This window comes from Aethalodelphis obliquidens, unplaced genomic scaffold (assembly GCF_003676395.1).
Source record: "Aethalodelphis obliquidens isolate GAN/ISIS:26980383/991018 unplaced genomic scaffold, ASM367639v1 scaffold52, whole genome shotgun sequence".
NCBI classification, from domain to species: domain Eukaryota; kingdom Metazoa; phylum Chordata; class Mammalia; order Artiodactyla; family Delphinidae; genus Aethalodelphis; species Aethalodelphis obliquidens.
The window spans coordinates 14,568,197-14,588,035 of record NW_020837996.1 but is presented as its reverse complement, the minus strand read 5'-3'; the positions used below and the strand labels follow the sequence as shown (position 1 = coordinate 14,588,035).

Here is a 19,839-nt window from a genome sequence, read left to right as displayed (position 1 = left end):
CCCTCCAAGCCCTTTCAGAGGTGTTGTCTCATTTGACCTGTTTAAAAAACCTCAGTAAGAGGCTAGCAAGAGGCAACCAAGTGGAGCCATGTGGCCTCCCGCAAGTGGTTTCCCAGGGCTGCACCCATAATGCTACTCAAAATGACTACAGATCTGAGTGATGTGCAAGATAGCTTGAAGTGACAGCTAGAGATGGCACAAAAAACTCTGAGTCACGTATTCAATCGGTCGGTCGGTGAACAGATATTTGTTTAGCACTACTGTGTGCCAGGGGCTGGGTTCTCCAGTGAGAAAATATTCCCTGTTCACTTCTCTTTCAATCCTTCGGGTCCTCAAAGAGGAATGAATTCCTCTCAGTTTAGGGCCAGCAAGTCTTCAACACCCCTCAACCCCAGCTAATCTCCCTTTCTGAAAAAGGGAGCAGGCTCAGACCCACTACTGTATGGAGGCATCCAGAGGTACTAATATTGTTTAGTTTTCATCTTATTTTTCTCTACCATTGCATTGTTTATAGCAAATGATGCAGGTTTTTAAATGATAGAAATCTTCCTTTTTAAAAAAAAAATTTAGCTTAGATACCAAAAGTGAGTTGATTTAAAGAAAAACATTAAGTAACGGGTGGTCCGGATGGTAGAATGACTGATGCTTAGGAAGCCCTAGACTTGAGATGGGTCTAGCCTAGACTTGAGGCTTAACCCTTTCAGGTTTGCTGACCCAAGCCCATGATGACAGCTATGGATTCTCCGCCAGAAAAATGCATGAACATCACGTACAATTTCATCAAGTTTCAGAACTACCTGGAGTCCCATTCCTGGGCCTGTATTGGAAAGAGCAGCAGGGTGAGAGTTCTGAGGCCTGGTCTGCACAGGAGATCTAATCCTGTTTGCCACCTTCCTCATCTTCTTGGCAGTAGTACTGGCAGTGATAGCAGTGTTGGCAATAGTAACAGTAGTTGTGTTTGAAGCAGTCAAACTGTACTTTGAGTACAGCTTTGCGTGCTTTCAACATGCCAGGCACTTACCAAGCCTAAGCTCAACTCATCCATGCAGAACAGAATTATCACCATCCCCACTTTCTGGGAAACAGAGCTCCAGTAGTTTCCCCAAGTTCACTCATCTGGGAAGTCAGGGTCAGCACTTGAACCCAGCTGTACCTGCCTGTGATGTCTGAACAGGTCCTTAACCACTGGACTCCATTGTCTCGATAAATCTCTGTTGGATCAATTGAAGGACATTTGAACAGGTTCTGGCCATCGTTCTGCCATTCACCAGCTGAGTGACCTTGAGCAAGTTACTCACCCTGACTGACCTTCTGTTAAGGAAGAAGGTTTCGGAGTCCTGCCAAGCCATGATGCTAAGACACAGGACAAAGAGCGTGGGACCATTTCATGAGCAAGAGAAGTGGAGACAGGCTCAGGGACATGCATTGCAAGTTAGTGGCCCTGGCAAAGAGCAGGCATAGCCCTGGCTTCCAGCAGAGAGAGCAGGCTTCCAGGAACCCACATTTCCCATTGGTATTTGCTTCCTCTCCTGGCAGCTTCATTGGCCCCCAAAGGTCTGTTTGGGTGCCCAGAGAAAAAGATCCCTGTCACCAATCCGCTTTCACGCCCCAAGGGCCTCGGCACCTTCCCTAATTAACGAGGGCTTCTTGGCTCCCCCCAGGGCAGGCTGGCGTAGCAAACAGGGCCACTAATCCACGTGGCTGCTATGCTGCTGGCAGGTGAGGGAGGAGGGAAGGGTCCAACATATGTGTGGAATCCAAGGCAGCTGGCAGTCCAGTCCCTGACCCGCACTGCCCCTCTGTGGTGGGTCTGGAGATGGGCAGGGCTTCTAGCTCTGGCCTCGTGGAGACTCTGAATGTTAAGGCTGGACGGGACTCAGATCAAACCACTCAACTAAAGGAGGGAAACCATGTCAAATTATTATGTAGTGCACCTGAAACTAACATAATATTGTCCGTCAACTCTAGTTCAGTAAAATAAAAAAATACATTTTTTTAAAGGAGGGAAACTGAGGCCCGGAAAGGGAAAGCAACTTACCCAAAATGATACATCAAGTTATCAGACAGGTTTCCTGTAATTAGATTTCCAGCCCAATGAGTGGTTTACAGGAATAATTATTATTTGGTTAATAAGCATTAATGCAGAGTTGATTGAGGTGGCAGGAACCTGGTACCCAACAAGCTAGTAAGAACTTTACATGTTTTTACCATGTTTAATCCTCACAACAACCCAGGGAAGGTGGTATTCTTATTAGCTCCATTTTACTGATGAGGAAACTGAAGCTTAGGTATAGTATGAAACTTGCCCAGGGTCATGTGTCTGGTGAGAGAACCAGGATTCTGTCCCAGGAATCGGAATCTAACGAGAAAAGGGCAGTCGTTGTCAGAAGTCACTGAGGGCTTGCTCAGGGTGCGAGAGTCATGCCGGGGTCTGCAGGAGGACGAAGCAAAGTAGAATGCAAATGGAACAAGAGGGTAGGTGAGGTCATTATTCAGCTTCCAAACACATGAGGATTAAGAACTGACCACACCCAGAGTTGTGGAGGTGTAGGGAAAATATCACATTCATACACAGTCGATGGGAGGAGGGTAAATTGGTACGACCAGTTCAGGAGGCAATTTGGCTAGCTGTCGGGACTTAAATGTGGAATTGACCCAGTGATTGCTCGTGAAGGAGGTTAGCCTGCAGAAACACTCAAACGTGCGAAAAGCAAAATGCATGAGGCTTGTCATTACTGCAGTTTGTAATAGCCAAAAATTGGAAATCACCTACTTGACTATCATCAGGAAAGAGTTTAGTGAACTACTATATATCCAGAGGACAGAATGTAATGCTGTGACATGGGGAAATATCTTTTATGCATTCTAAGTGAAGAAAGAAATTTGGGGAAAGGTATGTGTATGACCCCATTAAAAAAGATCCGTCTGAAAGAATAAAAACAAAACTGTTAATTCTGGTCCTGTCCACTTAAATGAAGAAAGGATTTTCACTCTATATTATATAGATTTTTTGTAATGTGTAATTTTTTAATTTAGCAGGTGTAAGTGAGGGGTTTTTTAGTTGAAGTATAGTTGATTTACAATATTGCGTTTCAGGTGTACAACAAAGTGATTCGGATATATATATATTCTTTTTTTCAATTCTATTCCATTATAGTTTATTACAAGATATTGAATATACTTTCCTGTGCTATATAGTAAATCCTTATTGTTTATCTATTTTATATATGGTGGTATGCATCTGTTAATCCCCTACGCCCAATTTATCCCTCCCCCACTTCCCCTTTGGTAACCATAAGTTTGTTTTCTATGTCTGTGAGTCTGTTTTTGTTTTGTAAATAAGTTCATTTGTGCCACATTTTAGATTCCACATATAAGTGATACCACATGGTATTTGTCTTTCTCTTTCTGACTTACTTAGTGTGATAATCTCTAGGTCCATCCATGTTGCTGCAAATGGCATTCATTTTGTTTTATGGCTGAGTAATATTCCAATGTGTGTGTGTGTGTGTGTGTACACATACACACATTTTCTTTATCCATTCATCTGTTGATGGACACTTAGTTGCTTCCATGTCTTGGCTATTATAAATAGTGCCGCTATGAACATTGGAGTGCATGTATCTTTTTGAATTATAGTTTTCATCTTTTCTGGATATATGCCCAGGAGTGGGATTGCTGGATCATAAGGTAACTCTATTTTTAGTTTTTTAAGGGTCAGTGAGGTTTTTTTTTAATAGACTTTACTGATTTTTATTTTTTTAGTTTTTTGCGGTACGCGAGCCTCTCACTGTTATGGCCTCTCCCGTTGCAGAGCACAGGCTCCGGACGTGCAGGCCCAGCAGCCATGGCTCACGGGCCTAGCCGCTCCACGGCATGTGAGATCTTCCCGGACCGGGGCACAAACCCGTGTCCCCTGCATCGGCAGGCAGACTCTCAACCACTGTGCCACCAGGGAAGCCCAATAGACTTTATTTTTTAGAGCAGTTTTAGGTTCACATTCAAATTGACAAGAAGGTACTGTGATGAACCCATACTGACATATAATCACCGAAAGTCCACTGTTTACATTAGGGATCACTCTTGGTATTGTACATTTTATGGGTTTTGACAAAGGTATAATGACATATATCCACCAATATAGCATCATACCAAGTAGTTTCACTCCCCTAAAAATTCTCTGTGCTCCCCCTATTCATTCTCCATTGTGTCACTTTTGTAATAAAAACATACAAATCTGGAAAGGAAAAGAAATAAAGATATGGTTTCTGCCCAGAAGGAGTTTACAGTCTGGGTGGTAAACAAGGACTCAGCCAGCCCTGAGATGGCTTAATTAACAGACAAACAATAAAATAACAGAATAAGGTCTGATTGTATATGTTCTGTGGGGTACAGAATGAAGAATTCAGTCTGAGTCGGGTAGGGTTAATCAGAGCAGAGTTCCTGGAAGAGGGCAATGAAAGGGCCAGGATATACAGTATATTTGGAAAATGGCCACCATTTATGAATTTTCAAGGTGCCAGACCCTGTGTCACGTATGTTTACATGGATATTTTCATGTATTCAGAATAACCCTATGAAGCAGATGTTATCCCCAATTTATGGATAAGAAAATTTAGCCTGAGAGAGCCAATTAACTTTTCAAAAGTCAAACAGCCAATACACCAAAAGGATGCAAAACCAGGCTTCTGTAATCCCAAACTCTGAGCTCAAGTCACCAGGCCACATTGCCTAAAGCGGCTGAAGGCAAAGAATGACCTTCTTCTCAGAGGAACAAGTAACTCGGGGAGCCCAAACTCAAATTGTGGCTGTAAGTAAATGCCATGAGAAAAGTCAGCATCACCCCCTTCCCTTTGGCTGAGCACATCTCAGCCCCATGGTCCTTGGAGAGTGCTTTGTAAGAAAATAAAGACAAAGATCCAGACTGTCTTTATCCCTGACAAGGTGCTTCCGTTGTGATGGAGGTGAAGAAGAACGTAGAAAGAAATGCCACATGGCACAGAGGTACAGAATGATATTTATGCCCCTATCATAAAGCCATGTGTGTTCTGTGGCAATTAACTGTGAATGCATCAGCCTTCCCACAAGCCTGTGGACTGCCACAGGGCAGAGCCCACCCCCCTGTTTGTCTGTATCCCCACAGGTTGGCCTCATGCCTGGCACTTAGCAGAGCTCCGTATTTGTGGAATGAATGAATGAACAAATGAATGAATGAATGTATAAAAATGTAAAAAGCTACGACTCTTATATGCTGGTGTCCTGATCCATAAAATAGGACCAACTGGGGGCTACCCTGGTGACACAGTGGTTGAGAATCTGCCTGCCGATGCAGGGGACACGGGATCGAGCCCTGGTCTGGGAAGATCCCACATGCCACGGAGCAACTGGGCCCGTGAGCCACAATTACTGAGCCTGCGCGTCTGGAGCCTGTGCTCCGCAACAAGAGAGGCCGCAATAGTGAGACGCCTGCGCACCGCGACGAAGAGTGGCCCCCGCTTGCCGCAACTAGAGAAAGCCCTCGCACAGAAACGAAGACCCAACACAGCCATAAATAAATAAATAAATAAATTTAAAAATTCACGACATATGTCAATATTTTAAAAAAAAATAGGACCAACTATAGTCCCTTCATCTAGGGATTACTGTGATCATTAAATGGGCAAATGGTGTAAAGGATTTAGTGTAAGATGTGTACAAGAGCACACACAATGTGATTGACGGTTCTGATATTAGCTATTAGCACTATTGTTATTTGTGTATCCTTTAAAAGCTGGTCCCTCAGGATACACACCTGTTAAGCCATTTATTGACCATTTTACTAACATCTTCAACAGGATTGGCAAGCAGAGTTACAAGTTTGTCTTCAGCAAGTATGCTTTCCTGCTCTGGATCCTGCCCACCTTTGCCACAGCTGTCTGTGCCTCCCCAGCCTCTATCCCAGGCCTTAACATGTCCTCATGGGTGGTGTGCCTACCTGTGCACACGCTCACCAGCATTTACCGTCCAGGGCGATTCACAAGGTTTCCAAGTGTTACCTCCCTCTCTCCACTTCCCCAAATTTATTCTCCAGTTTCCCATTTTTGTCAAGACCAGTTTAACTATGCCCTTTAGACTCAGTGACAGAAACAAGACCATCCCCCTGGGCAGAAACAACTCACCCCATCATGGGTACTAGGTGTTCACACGTCATATTTGCATTTCCACTGGGGCCTTCTGTCCAGTGTCTTATTCCAAAGGAGAATCTGGGACAGTGGGACAAAAACCTAATGGTGCAAGCCTTGTCACAAATCAAACCACGAGGTGGCGCCCTCATTGGCTCCCACCTAGAGCTAACCCACAGTTGAGAAGAGTCAGCATACTTTATGTATAGTTAGCACTTACCCAGATTATGGATAACCTTCTTTCCAAGTTAACCCCTCTTTGGTTTAACCCCACACCAGGAACTCTGGCCATCTCCCCCCAGCCACCACCCCTGCATTGCCAAGCAGAGAAGTTGGAGGCTCCCTGTAACGACAAGCCGAAGCTCAAATAATCAAGAAGGGCAAGTGCTACAGGGGGGAAACTCAAGGGCAATACAAAATAGGGATTCTTATGGCATCTATGCCACAACTGTGGGATCTGCAGCCACTTTCTGGGTCTCGGTGTCTCCATCTGCCAAGCGAGGAGGTTGGACTTCATGATTTGCTAAGATTTCTCCCATTCAGATGTTCTTCCTTCAACAAATGGATTCAAAGGTGATCCCAAAGACCAGGCCCTCAGGAAGCTCACAGTGTAACAGAGGAGATAAGACAGGAATACAAAAGTCACTGTACTGCAGGTGGAGTGGCTGGCTTAGGGACATGGTTTGAAGTTACGAAATGTTCTGTAAAGTATATTTGCATTTTTTAAAGCATTTACATACATATATACAACAGGAAAAAAATCTGAAAGTTTATGTACCAAAATGTGATGTCTCTGCATTATGGGTGTGTGTGCTTTTAAAATATTTTTTCTTTCCTTTTTGCTTTTTAATAGTTTCTTATTTTTCCACAGAGGGTATGATTAATAGCATTAAAAACAAAAACAAAAAATCACGTTTCATAGTCAAACAGAATTGAGTTTAAATCCCAGCTATATTACAAACATGCTACGTGGCCTGGGGCAAGTCATCTAACCTCTCCAAGTCTCAACTGCCTTGCATTTAAAATGGAATTGTTTTTAACTTAATATTGCCATTAAATGCTTTGGGACCTCAAATTCACAGGGATGAGTTAATCATGTTTCCCAATTCATAGCACCTCATTGTCATCGATCTAAGCCAGGCCTCTCTCTTACTTTATTGATTTATTTCCTTTTATTCCCATCCCTTATTCCCCTTTCCCTCTGCCTCACCCTTAGGCACCCATTTTGTATTTGATATGTATAATATTTTTTAACTTGAAAATGTTTTTGAAAATGTGTGTGGTTGGTTGTATCTTATAACAAAAGATATTATGCTATAAATCTCATTGTTTCCTACTTTTTTCACAAAGAACAATGTATTTAAGATCTTTCCATATTGCTTTTTGGACATGTCATCCAGGACTTCTAAGTACTGCATAATTGCTGTGCTATGCATGTACTCCACTCTACCTTTCCATAATTCCCAGTGAGGGGCACCCAGGTGTTTTCCAACTCTCTGTCACCATAAACACCACCCTGAGCATAGTTGTACATGGCCCCCGATGGACCTGTGTGAAAATTCTTTGAGAGCTCTACCCTGGAGCAGAATTGCTGGGTCAGGAGGTATCTATATTCCTAATGGGATCAGAAGGTCTTCACAGCCTCTGCCTCCACCAGCAGGAGACTTCCCATGTCTCCACACCCTTGTCTGTACTTGGCACTATCGAGTTTTCTAATTTTTGCCAACCTAACAGATGTTCTATCACTCTGTGGTTTTCACTTTATTTGACTGCCTAATAGTTTGAGCATCTTGGCATATGCTCATTAGACCTCGGGTTTCCTATTTTGTAAATTGCCTGTTCCTTTTCTTTGCCCACTATCTACTAGGAATGCTGTCTTTTTCTTGTTGACTTTCAGGAGTCCTTATATATTCTAAATATCAATCCCTTGTCTGTCTTAGACATTGTAAATAATCTTCTCCCATTCTTGCCCCATAGTTTATCTTTTTGAAGTGTTAAGCTGTTTTTCTTCACCTCTCCATCAATAAGGTCATCCTTTACCTTGTCTTCTTTTACCTTATAAAGGTTTACCTTTCACCTTTAGGTCTTTAATACATCTCATATTTGCCATGGAAATACTTCATGGCATTTTGTGAAGGATAAAATAATACAGGTAAAGCGCCAGTACAGTGCCTCAGACCCAAGAGCTGTACCATTGTGGGTGATTATTATTATCATTTGAGTAGAAAGTGGTAAGCACTGCCCTAGGAAATCTAGAGATAACGGGAGTTTGAATGCTGTTTTAGCTAGATCAGAAAAGATTTTATGGGCAAAGGTTAAGTGATGGAGATTGGCCTGAAAAAAGAATGTAGGAGTCATTTATTTTGAGATGTAAAGGGCAGTATTCCAGGTAGAGGAACTGGCCTGGGCAAAGGCCTGGAGGCAGGAATGCCACAGGTTGACAATGTTTGGGCCGATCACATCGAAGAGAGGGGTCTGACTACTCACCAACTGCTGTCTGTCTTTCTGCCCATACCCACCCCACCCCTTTCCCCCTGCAGGCTCCCTGTTCTCCACCCTGAAGCCCCCCGACGCCGTGTTCAAGGTGGTGTTCTGGCTGGGCTACTTCAACAGCTGCCTCAACCCCATCATCTACCCGTGCTCCAGCAAGGAGTTCAAGCGCGCCTTCGTGCGCATCCTCGGGTGCCAGTGCCGCGGCGGCCGCCGCCGCCGCCGTCGCCGCCTCTTGGGCGGCTGCGCCTACACCTACCGGCCGTGGACGCGCGGCGGCTCGCTGGAGCGGTCGCAGTCGCGCAAGGACTCGCTGGATGACAGCGGCAGCTGCCTGAGCGGCAGCCAGCGGACCCTACCCTCGGCCTCGCCGAGCCCCGGCTACCTGGGCCGCGGCGCGCCGCCGCCCGTCGAGCTGTGCGCCTACCCCGAGTGGAAGGCGCCTGGCGCCCTCCTGAGCCTGCCCGCGCCCGAGCCCCCGGGCCGCCGCGGCCGCCACGACTCGAGCCCGCTCTTCACCTTCAAGCTGCTGGCGGAGCACGAGAGCCCCGGGACCGACGGAGACGCCAGCCACGGGGGCCACGAGGCCGCAGCCGACGTGGCCAACGGGCAGCCCGGCTTCAAAAGCAACATGCCCGTGGCGCCCGGGCAGTTTTAGGGCCCCGCGCACCGCTTCCTTTCCCTGGGGAGCCAATCATCGTGGGGGGCGGGCGGGCGGAGGGGGGGAAGGGAGCGTCGGCGCCCGGTAGACACGGGCCCCACGGGGAAGCGGGGGGAGGGGGGCGGGGAGAGGGGCAGCTGCTTTTCTGGCAGGGGCATGGGTGCCAGGTACAGCGCGGAGAGCTGGGCCGAGCATGCTGAGAGCCTGGGAGACCCGACGCCAGCCGGGATTTCCGTCTCTCTCTCTGTGTATATATCTAAACGAGTTCTTCTGTACATGTATTTAACCGTGGGTGCACGTGTGTCTGTGCGGTGTACGTGTGGTCTGCGTGTGTGCGTGTGTGTGGCCGCCCGCGCGGGGGCAGAGCGAGTGGGTGCCCAGGAGGCACCCTGGGCATTGTTTGTCTCGTGACTTCGTACCTCGCAAGCCCCTCCTGTACTTCACTGAACGGTGGCACTCTGGCGGGGTTGGAAGCAAAGTCGGACATTAAAGGTCATTTCTTCTGTGCGGCTTTGAGTAGTTTGTGAACGGGGTGGCAGGCAGATCTTGAGTTGCCTTTTCGTTCACATTAAGGTGTGCCCCTGTCTCTCCCGCCGGCCCTGTGGGCAGTGATTGTGCCGGCCCCCCCTTGACCCCGTTTCTGCCTTTGCCATTCCTGCCCTTCAGGGCTAAACAAATCTGACCCTGTGGCCGAAAGTGACGCCCTGGACTTGTCCCATAAATCCTTCCTGCCTGCTTTTGACCGTTCCCATATCCAAATCTTCCTGCTGTGGGCAACATAGGGCAATGTCTGGCCTGGCCCTGATCCCCAGGACCCCGATCCTAGTTGGAGCTACCAGGCCAGCACCCTAGGTGGGCCTGTCACCTGTGAGGGGACTGGTCCCTTACCTCCTCCAGCATCTTCTGACCAAACACTGCATTATTTGCCTGTGCCCATGGAACCTGAAAAAGAGAGCCAGACTGCAGAATTTTCTGGACAAGATAAGGATCCATATGTCAATGCAACACCTATGGGCACAGGAACCCTCCTAAGCTCGGCTAACTGGCCAGCCTGCCTGGGAAAGAAGCACTGAGGAAAGTCACGCAGAGAAGAGGAGCATACCTTGAAGAAGGTAACTTCCGTTCTAGTCTCAGCGCTGCTACCAATTTACTCTGTGACCTTGAGAAGGTCACATCTCTTCTGGATCTTGGTTTCCCATCTATGTAATGACAAGATTGATTCTAAGGGGCTTCCCTGGTGGCGCAGTGGTTGGGGGTCTGCCTGCCGATGCAGGAGACACGGGTTCGTGCCCCGGTCCGGGAAGATCCCACGTGCCGCGGAGCGGCTGGGCCCGTGAGCCGTGGCCGCTGAGCCTGTGCGTCCGGAGCCTGTGCTCCGCAACGGGAGAGGCCACAGCAGTGAGAGGCCCGCGTACCGCAAAAGAAAAAAAGATTGATTCTAAGGTCTTTTCTGCCTCTAAAAGCCACCAGTTTGCTAAAAGAATAATGGATAGGGAACAAAAGAGGGAGCATTTTTCTTCCCTGAAATTAAAAAAAAGAACCTAAGAGGAAAACCCCCACCCCAGTCCCTTTCTCTTCCTGCTTTGCTTTTTCTAAGTTGAGATTCATTAATTTTTCAAATGGTGAGAGCTTCTCCCAGTAATATTAGCACATCAGTCATTTATTCTATAGGCGATTGAAATAGAAAATCCCTTAATGGGGGAGGGGCAGTCATTCATTTAGCTGAAAAGTGTAGGGGTATCAGGCATGGCTGGATCCAGGGGCTTAAACAGTATTGTTAGCTTGCTCACTGGCTCTTATCACTCATCTAGCTCCCATCTTTTGCTCTGCTTATCTTTATATGTTACACTTGTTTCCTTTCTGCAAATAGCTTTCTCACACCATTCTTACAACTTGAGCCCCCCTCCCCAAGGAGAAGTAAGATTTCCCAGCATATCTGCCAAAAAAAGAAAAATAAAGAAAAAATCCAGAGAAGCTAGATGTTCTGTATCACAGACCCCTTTGAGACTCTAATGAAAGCTATAGATATACCTTCCAGATAAAAAAATGCACATACAAAAAAATTACATTTTCATACAATTTCAAGTGACTCACCTCTGTTTAAGATCCTATGAACTAAGCATGATACCCCAGATTCACTAGTTATTTGAAAAAACAATGTTCAGAATTATCTAGGCCAATCCCCTCATCTTTACAGATGGAGAGACTGAGGTAAATAACTTGCCAAGTCACACTAACCTAGGACTAAGACCTGGATCTGCTACATCCCTGTGAAGTACATTTTCTCCTCCCTTGTGCTGCCATCTTGGGGTTGAGTATATCCTCCAACAGAAAGTAGGTTTCTTCTTGCTGCTGTAGAGAAAAGAGAGTCCTAGGGAAGGAAGAGCCTGCACCCAATTCCCAGAGAAGAAGGAACAGTTTGGGATAGTCCTCTGGAAACATTTGCTTAACAACACAAGTCTTTCAAACAAGTCTGACACAGAATCCTGATACAAATGCAGTCTGCAGTGAAGTGAGGAAAAGAGGACAGAGCCTCGCCCCCTTGGCCTCCTCCTCCATGTCTTCAGCCCCTTCCCCTCACCTGCCCCAAGCATCTGAGGGCTCCACGGCGTGAAGTTTGAAAATCCCTGGTGAATGGGACTTGGAGTCAGTAGGACCTGGCTTCAAGTCTTGGCTCTGGGTGACCTTGGGCAATTTACCTGCCTCTTCTCATCTGTTTCTCCATCTATCAAATGGACATGACCTTCACAGCCTAGCAGGAAGCACAAAGGATTCGATGAGATCACTGTGGCATAAATACTGAACTGTGAATCACTGGGCAAATGCAAGTTGTAATTTGGACTTCAGATATCTGAAGCCACAGTCACCAAAGGTATTTCCTGAGGTGCTCAGTTACAATGACCTCACACATTACTCATCCTTGGAGGCCACCCAGGCAGCACAAAGAAGCAGTGGCAGCCTCCTACCTCTTTCCAGAAGGAAGGTTGGCCAAGCAGTGGCTCACATCCCTGTAGAGGGCTAGGTTCCATTTGTGCCCCCAGCCAGGGCCTGCATTATGCTGACCTCTCCAGGCTGCCTCACTGTGGTCTATCTACCCCAAGGAAGGCCTCGAGTTCCTCAGGAGCCCTTGGAGTGAACATGTCCTCTCTGCTCTGACCTCACAACTGGCCACAAAGCAGCCTACTTTATCATCTCTAACTACCCAAATACTGCTGGGTCGTTTGTCACCCCTGAGGCATGCACAGGGATACATCTTTACACCAACCGAAGTAAAGAAGGAAGTGGCTTGGCAAGGGTAGTAGTTAATCCTGCAGCTCTGGGCTCAAATCCCACTCCTGCCATGGGTTCTAAACCTCAGTTTCCTTAACTGTAAAATAGGGATAATAATAGTACTTATGTCATAGGGGCATTAGGAGGATCAAATGAGATCATGAGGGTAAAAATGACACCATGCCAGTCACCTGGAGAACATCCAATAAGTGGTAGCTATTTGCAGAGGTATTAGTTATTTAATTCATTACTTTGATATATGAAGTTTAAAAAATCTGAGTAAAAAGACAAAACAAATTTGGTACTATTCATCAGATATCAGGGTTTTAGGACTCAGGGTCCACCTTGAAGAAGAAAGACACAAGTTTATGACAGAGTAAAAGAATTTTATGTCTTACAGCATGAAAAAACATTACTCAAGATGATCATCAGCCCAAACTAAAAGGAAAAGTGAAATTTAATCAGATAATGTTATAGAACATCCTAGAGTGACAAAGCCAGAATAGGTGTGTGAGAGAAGTCTGGATGTCTTAGGGATAGTGCATCCCGTGACGAAGTAGTGGGAGGAGGGGACACAGGGCTGCTCTGAGCATGTACCTGGGTTCAAGGCCCAGCTCCACTGTCTGAACCAGCTATTGAGGCCTGAGGCTGATTGCCCTGTGTGGAAATAGGGGATGTGGTTAGCACTGACCTCACAAGGTTGGGATGAGACAACATATGAAAGAGCTTGGCCCAGACTGGGCATTGTTTTTATTACCTGTGGGCTAACTTACATATCCTCCTTTCCCGCAGTTCTCAACTTTCTTAAACCAGAAGCTCCTTTAAGAATCTGGTGAAAACCAAAGAAAAGTAAGCATAACAGCCCAAATGTCACCTACAATTCATGCCCCCCAAATCTCCCAACAGACATATGGAACCCATAAACTTTTCAACAGATTTTACTCCCTTGATATACAGAAGTAGCCAAATCCAGAGAGAAATATACACACGAGACATGCTAGCCCTCAGGGAGCCCAGCCTGGATGAGAGGTGGGCAGGTCACCAGGGAATTTGAGTGTGTGACAGGAGTTGGGCGTCTACCACCACCCTCACTTGGTAAGACCCCAAGTGTCAGGCTCCATCTTCCATTTGGGGCATGGAGGTGATGGATAAGTGCCCTGGGATCTTGGGAGTGGGCTGCATGGGACCTAGGCAAAGTACTGAGCATCACTCCTCCAGATGAAGAACAGGCCTCCTCCTGCCTGCTGTCACCAAGAGGTTCTCACCAGATGCCAAAAAGTAGAACAGCAACCACTCCTCAGCTCAAATTAGGGGTTGACTTCCACCCAGCCCTGGAAACAGACATGGCAGCCTCTAGCTATCCCACCTCCTCTCAGCAGATTCCTTCAGTACGGTCTTCACCTTACCCCCCGAGTCCATGGAATCTTTATTTAGTCTGGCTAAGGGTGAGAGTCAGGATACAAAGGCATGGCTGGGTCAACTTAGAAGAAATTGAGTCCTTCCACAGCCTTCCCACATTACACCTGGACCTGCCTTCTGAAACTCAAGAACCAAGCATTGGCCATGTTTTTCTTTGGCTTCCCCTGGAAAACCTTTCCCTTAATCAATGGGACTAAGCTGGCTTTCCCTTAGTCAATGGGACTGGCTGGCTTGGCTACAGTCAGAGCCTCAGTGTATGAGTTAGTTCGCTGAAGTGTGGGTGTTGGGAGGTGGGGAGGGGACAGATGTTCAATCTGCTCCCATTCCTGCTCTAACCTCTCAGCCCTCTCCTTCCCCGCTCTGCTCCAGCCACGCTGGCCTCTGCTGTTCCTCAAACTGGGGAGCCTGGCTCCCCACTCAGGGCCTTTGCACTTGCTGGCCCCTCTACCTAGCTCTCCTTCTCTCCACACGGCTTCCTCCCTCACCTCCTTTGCATCTTTGTTCAAGGGTCACCTCTCAGGGGTCATCTGATTCCTCTGACTGTCCTATTTAAAACTGACCTCCTCACTGCCCACATCATCTAGCCCCTCCTATAGCCCTTTCCCACTTTTATTTTCTCCATAGCACTTATTGCTCCCTAGCATGCTTTATATTTTATCTGTTTTTATGTTTTTTTGTCTGTCTCCGCATGCACACTAGAAATACAAGTTCCATGAGGGTGGGGATATTTTTTCTGTTTTGTTCAGCATTGTATCCTCAGCATCTAAAGTAGTGCTTGCCACCTGGTTAAGTGTTCGAATATTTTTGAATGAACGAGTGTATGTTACCTCACCATGAGTGTGGGAGTGCTATCATAGTAGGAGAACAGAGTGCTAGGGGAGCTCATGGCAGGGGCTCCTACCTCTAACTTGATGATGCGAGCTGGGGCAGGGGACAGTTCTGGTCAGGGAAGGCTTCCTGTAGGAAGTGGCATCTGAAGAATGTCAGCTGGGCCCTGCCTACCCAACACCCACTGTGGTTCCGTTGTTAGTGCTTTCATACACCACCTGGGTGGAGATGGGAGTCTAAAGGCCAGGTATCTGGTCATAGCCCAGCTCCTAAGTCTCCACCCTCTTTAGGCTTCTGTCTACCGTCTGACAATCAGAAGCATTGAGCCAAAGACACCCCTAAGCTCTGCCCATCTATGATGCCGCTTTTGTTCTCTCCTCAATGCACAATCCCCATAGACAAGCTACTTTTTGGAGACAACGTCATAGTGATTAGTAAGATAAACAGCATTGGCCCTTGCTGATGGCCTCATTCAGAAAAGCAGCATCTATATAAGAAGCTTCCAGAACTGCTCGGGAGCAGAGGAAAGTGCTAAAACCTGGTGACTGCCCTCACATATAGTGCCAGCTGCTTCTGCTGAAAGCATGTTTGTGTCTCCGCCAAACCCCACCTGAAATCCGGCAACCACTTACACCTGTATGTCACGCCCCCGTTTGTTCTTTCATTTAGTGTACAAATGATTGTTGATCTGGGAGCTAAAGAAACAAAGGCAAATAAAACGCAGCCTTTGCACTCATGAACATTTCAGTCTGGAAGAGGAGATTGGACATTCCCTCCAAACAAGAATTCTGAAGGGACACAGACATCGTCAGTGCCATTAGAGGCATGTAAGTAAAGGGCTTTGGGAATTTAAGGGAGAAAGGATGCAGGTTGAAGCCCTAACCTTCCATGTGATGGTGTTAGGAGGTGGGGCCTTTGGGAGGTAATTAGTTTAGCTGAGGTCATGAGGGTAGGGCCTCCATGATGGGATCAGTACCCTTATAAGAAGAGGGAGAGGGCTTCCCTGGTGGCACAGTGGTTGAGAGTCCGCCTGCCGATGCAGGGGACACGGGTTCATGCCCCGGTCCAGGAGGATCCCACATGCCACAGAGGGGCTGGGCCCGTGAGCCATGGCCGCTGGGCCTGTGCGTCCAGAGGCTGTGCTCCGCAACGGGAGAGGCCACAGCGGTGAGAGGCCTGCATACCAAAAAAAATAAAAGAAGACGGAGAGACACCAGCGCTTCCTCTCTCCACCATGGGAGGACACGGTGAGAAGGCAGCCACTTGCAAGTCAGGAACAGGGTCCTCACCAAGGACAGGGTCTGCTGGCACCTTGATCTTGGACTTCTAGCCCCCAGAACTGTGAGAAAGAAATGTCTGCCACCCAGTCTGTGGAGTTTGTTTGGCAGCCCAAGCTGACGAATACGGGAGGCTCTAAGAGGTCAGAGATGAGAACCTGGGCGAGGAGGGGTCTAAAAGAGGTGAGAGATGTGAGAGGTGACACGGTGAGTGTGTAAAGGTCTGGCCCAAGCAGTTGCATGTCCAAAGTGATGCCAGAGCACAGTTTTCCTACGACAGGCTGAGCAGGTACGGGAATCCCCACCTGACAGACCAGGAAGCTGAACCGCTAAAAGTTCCTTTCCCAGGTCACATGGCTGATGATGGGGAGAGTCAGAACAAGACTCCACACTGCCTGGCCCCAACCTAGAATTTGTTCTCTCCTACTGGATCTGTCTGTGAGATAGATGTGTTTCAAGCCTAGATTCCAATCAAAACATAGCTTGGAAAGTGGCGGTACACCCTGGTCCTTAGGGCTGAGTTCAAACCCTGGCTCTGCTCTTCATCAGCTATGTGGTCCCAGTGAAGTGATTTAACCTCCTTGAGCCTCAGTTCCCACACTAGAAAGACTGCCATGATAGAATCTTCTTCACACAGTTGCTATGAGGAATAAATGAGCCAATGCTTGGAACTGAGAAGTGTTGGGCATATAGGAAATGCTCAACTAGTAATAGCGGTTACGTCAGTATCCTCACTGTGAGGAAACAGGGAAAAACCTAGGGTCTCAGCATTGGCCAACAGGAAAGTTAAAAGCTTTTGTCTGAACCAGGGTTAACAGGAGTTAGAGGGTTCTCTTCTAAAGCTACATTATGTCCACACTCCAACTCTTCTGAGAGAAGTCCTATCTGGGGAGAGCTGAGAATAAAAGAAAACCAGGAGAAAATGAATAGTGCGTTCAGATCATCCGAGTAGGGGCAGATGCTACCAGGGCCTGGTGAGCAAATCTCAGTGGCAGAACTAGATTCAGGAGCTGGACTCACAAGGAGTCTTCTAGTCTAGGGGCTCTCACACTCTTTGCAACCCACAGGATGGAACACTGCACATTGCAACTCAGTACATGTAGATATAGATATACAGATATCAAGGTTTCTCAGTCTCCTCACTGTTGAAATTTTGAGTTGGATAATTCATCGCTAGGGAGTGGGGAGGGGGCTGTCTTGAGAACTGTAGGATATCTAGCAGCATCCCTGGCCTCTACCCACTTGATGTCAGTAGCATTTCCTGCCCCCTTCAGTTGTGACAATTAAAATTGTCTCCAGACATCTCCAAATGTCTCCTGGGAGACAAAATTGCCCACAGTTGAAAACCACTAATGCACACAGATATAAGGAACAAAAGTTTCATAAAATTTATCCTTACAAAATGTACTCTGATATTTCTCGTTTTGTATTATTAGATGTCACTTGTTTAAAAGTGCCAATTGTGGCTCACTAACTTAATTTCACAGTGCAAGAACCGTAGTTTGAGGAACACTGTTCCAGGCGAGGCTTTCTGCTTATCCCTGGCCTTCAGAAACTCAGTTGTAACTGTTTTCCAATGTCACCTGTCCTTCCCAGAGGGGAACCCGTATTGAGAATTGGGAAGATGTTTGGGTTGGGAAAGTTACATATCATCTTAGGATCTCTGTCCCACCCTCTGTAAAATGGAGATCAAATGCCTACCTCAAAGGCTTGGGTGGACAGTAATGAGATAATCCCTAGAATAAGCACTATCTCTGAGCAATTGCTATGTGCCGGGCACCGTGCTAGGGGGTTTACACACACATTTTCTCATTTAATTCTCGTAGCATTTCTATGAACAAGGGACTATGTTTACCATTACTTTATAGATGAGGAAACAAGCTTGGAGAAGCTAAGGATGCAGACTTTGGAAGATGTGGTGGTTTTAAAATATTTCTGCAGGTTCTTCTTATTAAGAGGTGACGTCTAATTATTCACTCCTTGAATAGAATGCAGCAGAAGTGACCCCGTGGGACTTCCAAAGTCATGTAACATAATTCAATCCTCATGTCTTTCTCTCTTGGGATGCTTGCCCTTGGAACCCACCTGTCATTTTATGAGGAAGCCCAGGCCACATGAAGAGGCCACAGTAGATGTACCTGCCAGCTGAGGTCCAGCCAACAGCCAGCCTCAACCACCAGACATGTAAGTGACCCTTGAGTGAGAACCACCCAGCTGAGCTCAATTAACACCCAGCATCATGACAGATAATAATGAAGGACTATGGCTGTTTTGCACCACCAATTTTGCTTTAGGGCAACAGATAACTTGTAAATAAGGGAAGACCTAAGATTTCTACTTAGACAGTATGACCCTGGAACCCACACTTATAACCATTACCCCTAGGGCCAGGAAGGGTTTGTACTTTGTGGTTTGATTTTTCCCCCCAGCTTTATAGATGTATAATTGACAAGTTAAAATTGTATATATTTAAGGTGTACAACATGATGTTTTGATATAAGCATACACTGTGACATGCTTGCCACAATCAAGCTAATTAACGTATCTATCGCCTCACATGTTACCTTTTTGTGTGTGTGGCAAGAACACTCTCTTAGCAAATTTCAAGTATACGAGACAGTATTATTAACTATAGTCACCACGGTGTACATCAGATCTCCAGAACTTATTCATCCCGCATAACTGAAACTTTGTATCCTTCGACCAACATCTCCCCATTTCCCACACCTCCCAGCCCCTGGCAACTACCATTCTACTCTTTGTTTTTGTAAGTTCAATGTTTTTAGATTCCATATGTAAGTGAGATCATACAGTATTTGTCTTCTGTGTCTGGCTTATGTCACTTAGCATAATGTCCTCCAGGTTCATCCATACGGTTGCAAACGGATTTCCTTCTCTTTCAAGGCTGAATAATAGTCCTGGGTGTGTGTATAAATTGTATTCTCATCGTTCTGGAAGCCAGAAGTCAGATCAAGATGTCAGCAGGGTTGATTTCTTCTGCGGCCTCTCCTCTCAGCTTGTAGATGGCTGTCTTCTCCCTGTGTCCTCACACAGTCTTTCCTCTGTTCCTGTCTGTGTCCAAATGTCCTCTTCTTCTGAGGACACCAGTCATATTGGATTAGGGTCCACTCTAATGACCTCATTTTATATTGCTGACCTCTTTAATGACCCTATCTCCATATACAGTCACATTCTGAAGTAGTGGGGGTTAGGACTTCAATATATGAACCTGGCGGAGGGGGGCGGGCAGCAGCGGGGAGTACACGATTCAGTTCTTAACAGGTATCCCAAGAGCCCTGGGACTAAAGCCAAAATGTTAGAACACATCAGTGAGGTAGACATTATTACTGTCTCATTTTTAGGCTTAGAGTAGTTTAAGTAACCAGTCCAAGATTAGGTGGTTTCCAGGTAGCAAAGCCAGAATTTGAATTGAGCAGCCCCTCTGACTTTGCTCTACACGCCCCTTACCTGGAACAACCTTCTTTGTATGTTGAAGGAAGCACCTCTCACCTTCCTGCTTCTCCAAGCTCCCTACTCCTTCCCTCTGACTCTGTCTGCCCGTCTCTGGTCTTGAGCTTTTAGAAAACAAAAGCCGGGAAACCTTGCAAGCTTCTCCTGCTTCCGCCATCCATGCCTCACTGGAAGGAATGAAGCACAAAGCCTACTGTCTGCTTGAATGAAGGGAAAGGGCAGAAAGGCGTGGGGCAGAAACATGAGTGAAAATCACAAATAT

General features: G+C 46.7%; 1 protein-coding gene across 2 annotated transcripts in view; it reads left to right on the top strand.

Annotated features, from left to right (window-relative positions):
* ADRA1B (adrenoceptor alpha 1B) overlaps nucleotides 1-9,819 on the top strand; it is a 617,540-nt gene extending 607,721 nt beyond the window's left edge. For both annotated transcript variants that reach the window (XM_027084407.1, XM_027084408.1), the window contains one exon: nucleotides 8,702-9,819. In XM_027084407.1, the coding sequence (XP_026940208.1) occupies nucleotides 8,702-9,309 (608 nt within the window). In that variant the 3' untranslated portion in view covers nucleotides 9,310-9,819. The remainder of the gene's footprint in view (nucleotides 1-8,701) is intronic.
* The last annotated feature ends 10,020 nt before the right edge of the window (nucleotides 9,820-19,839 follow it).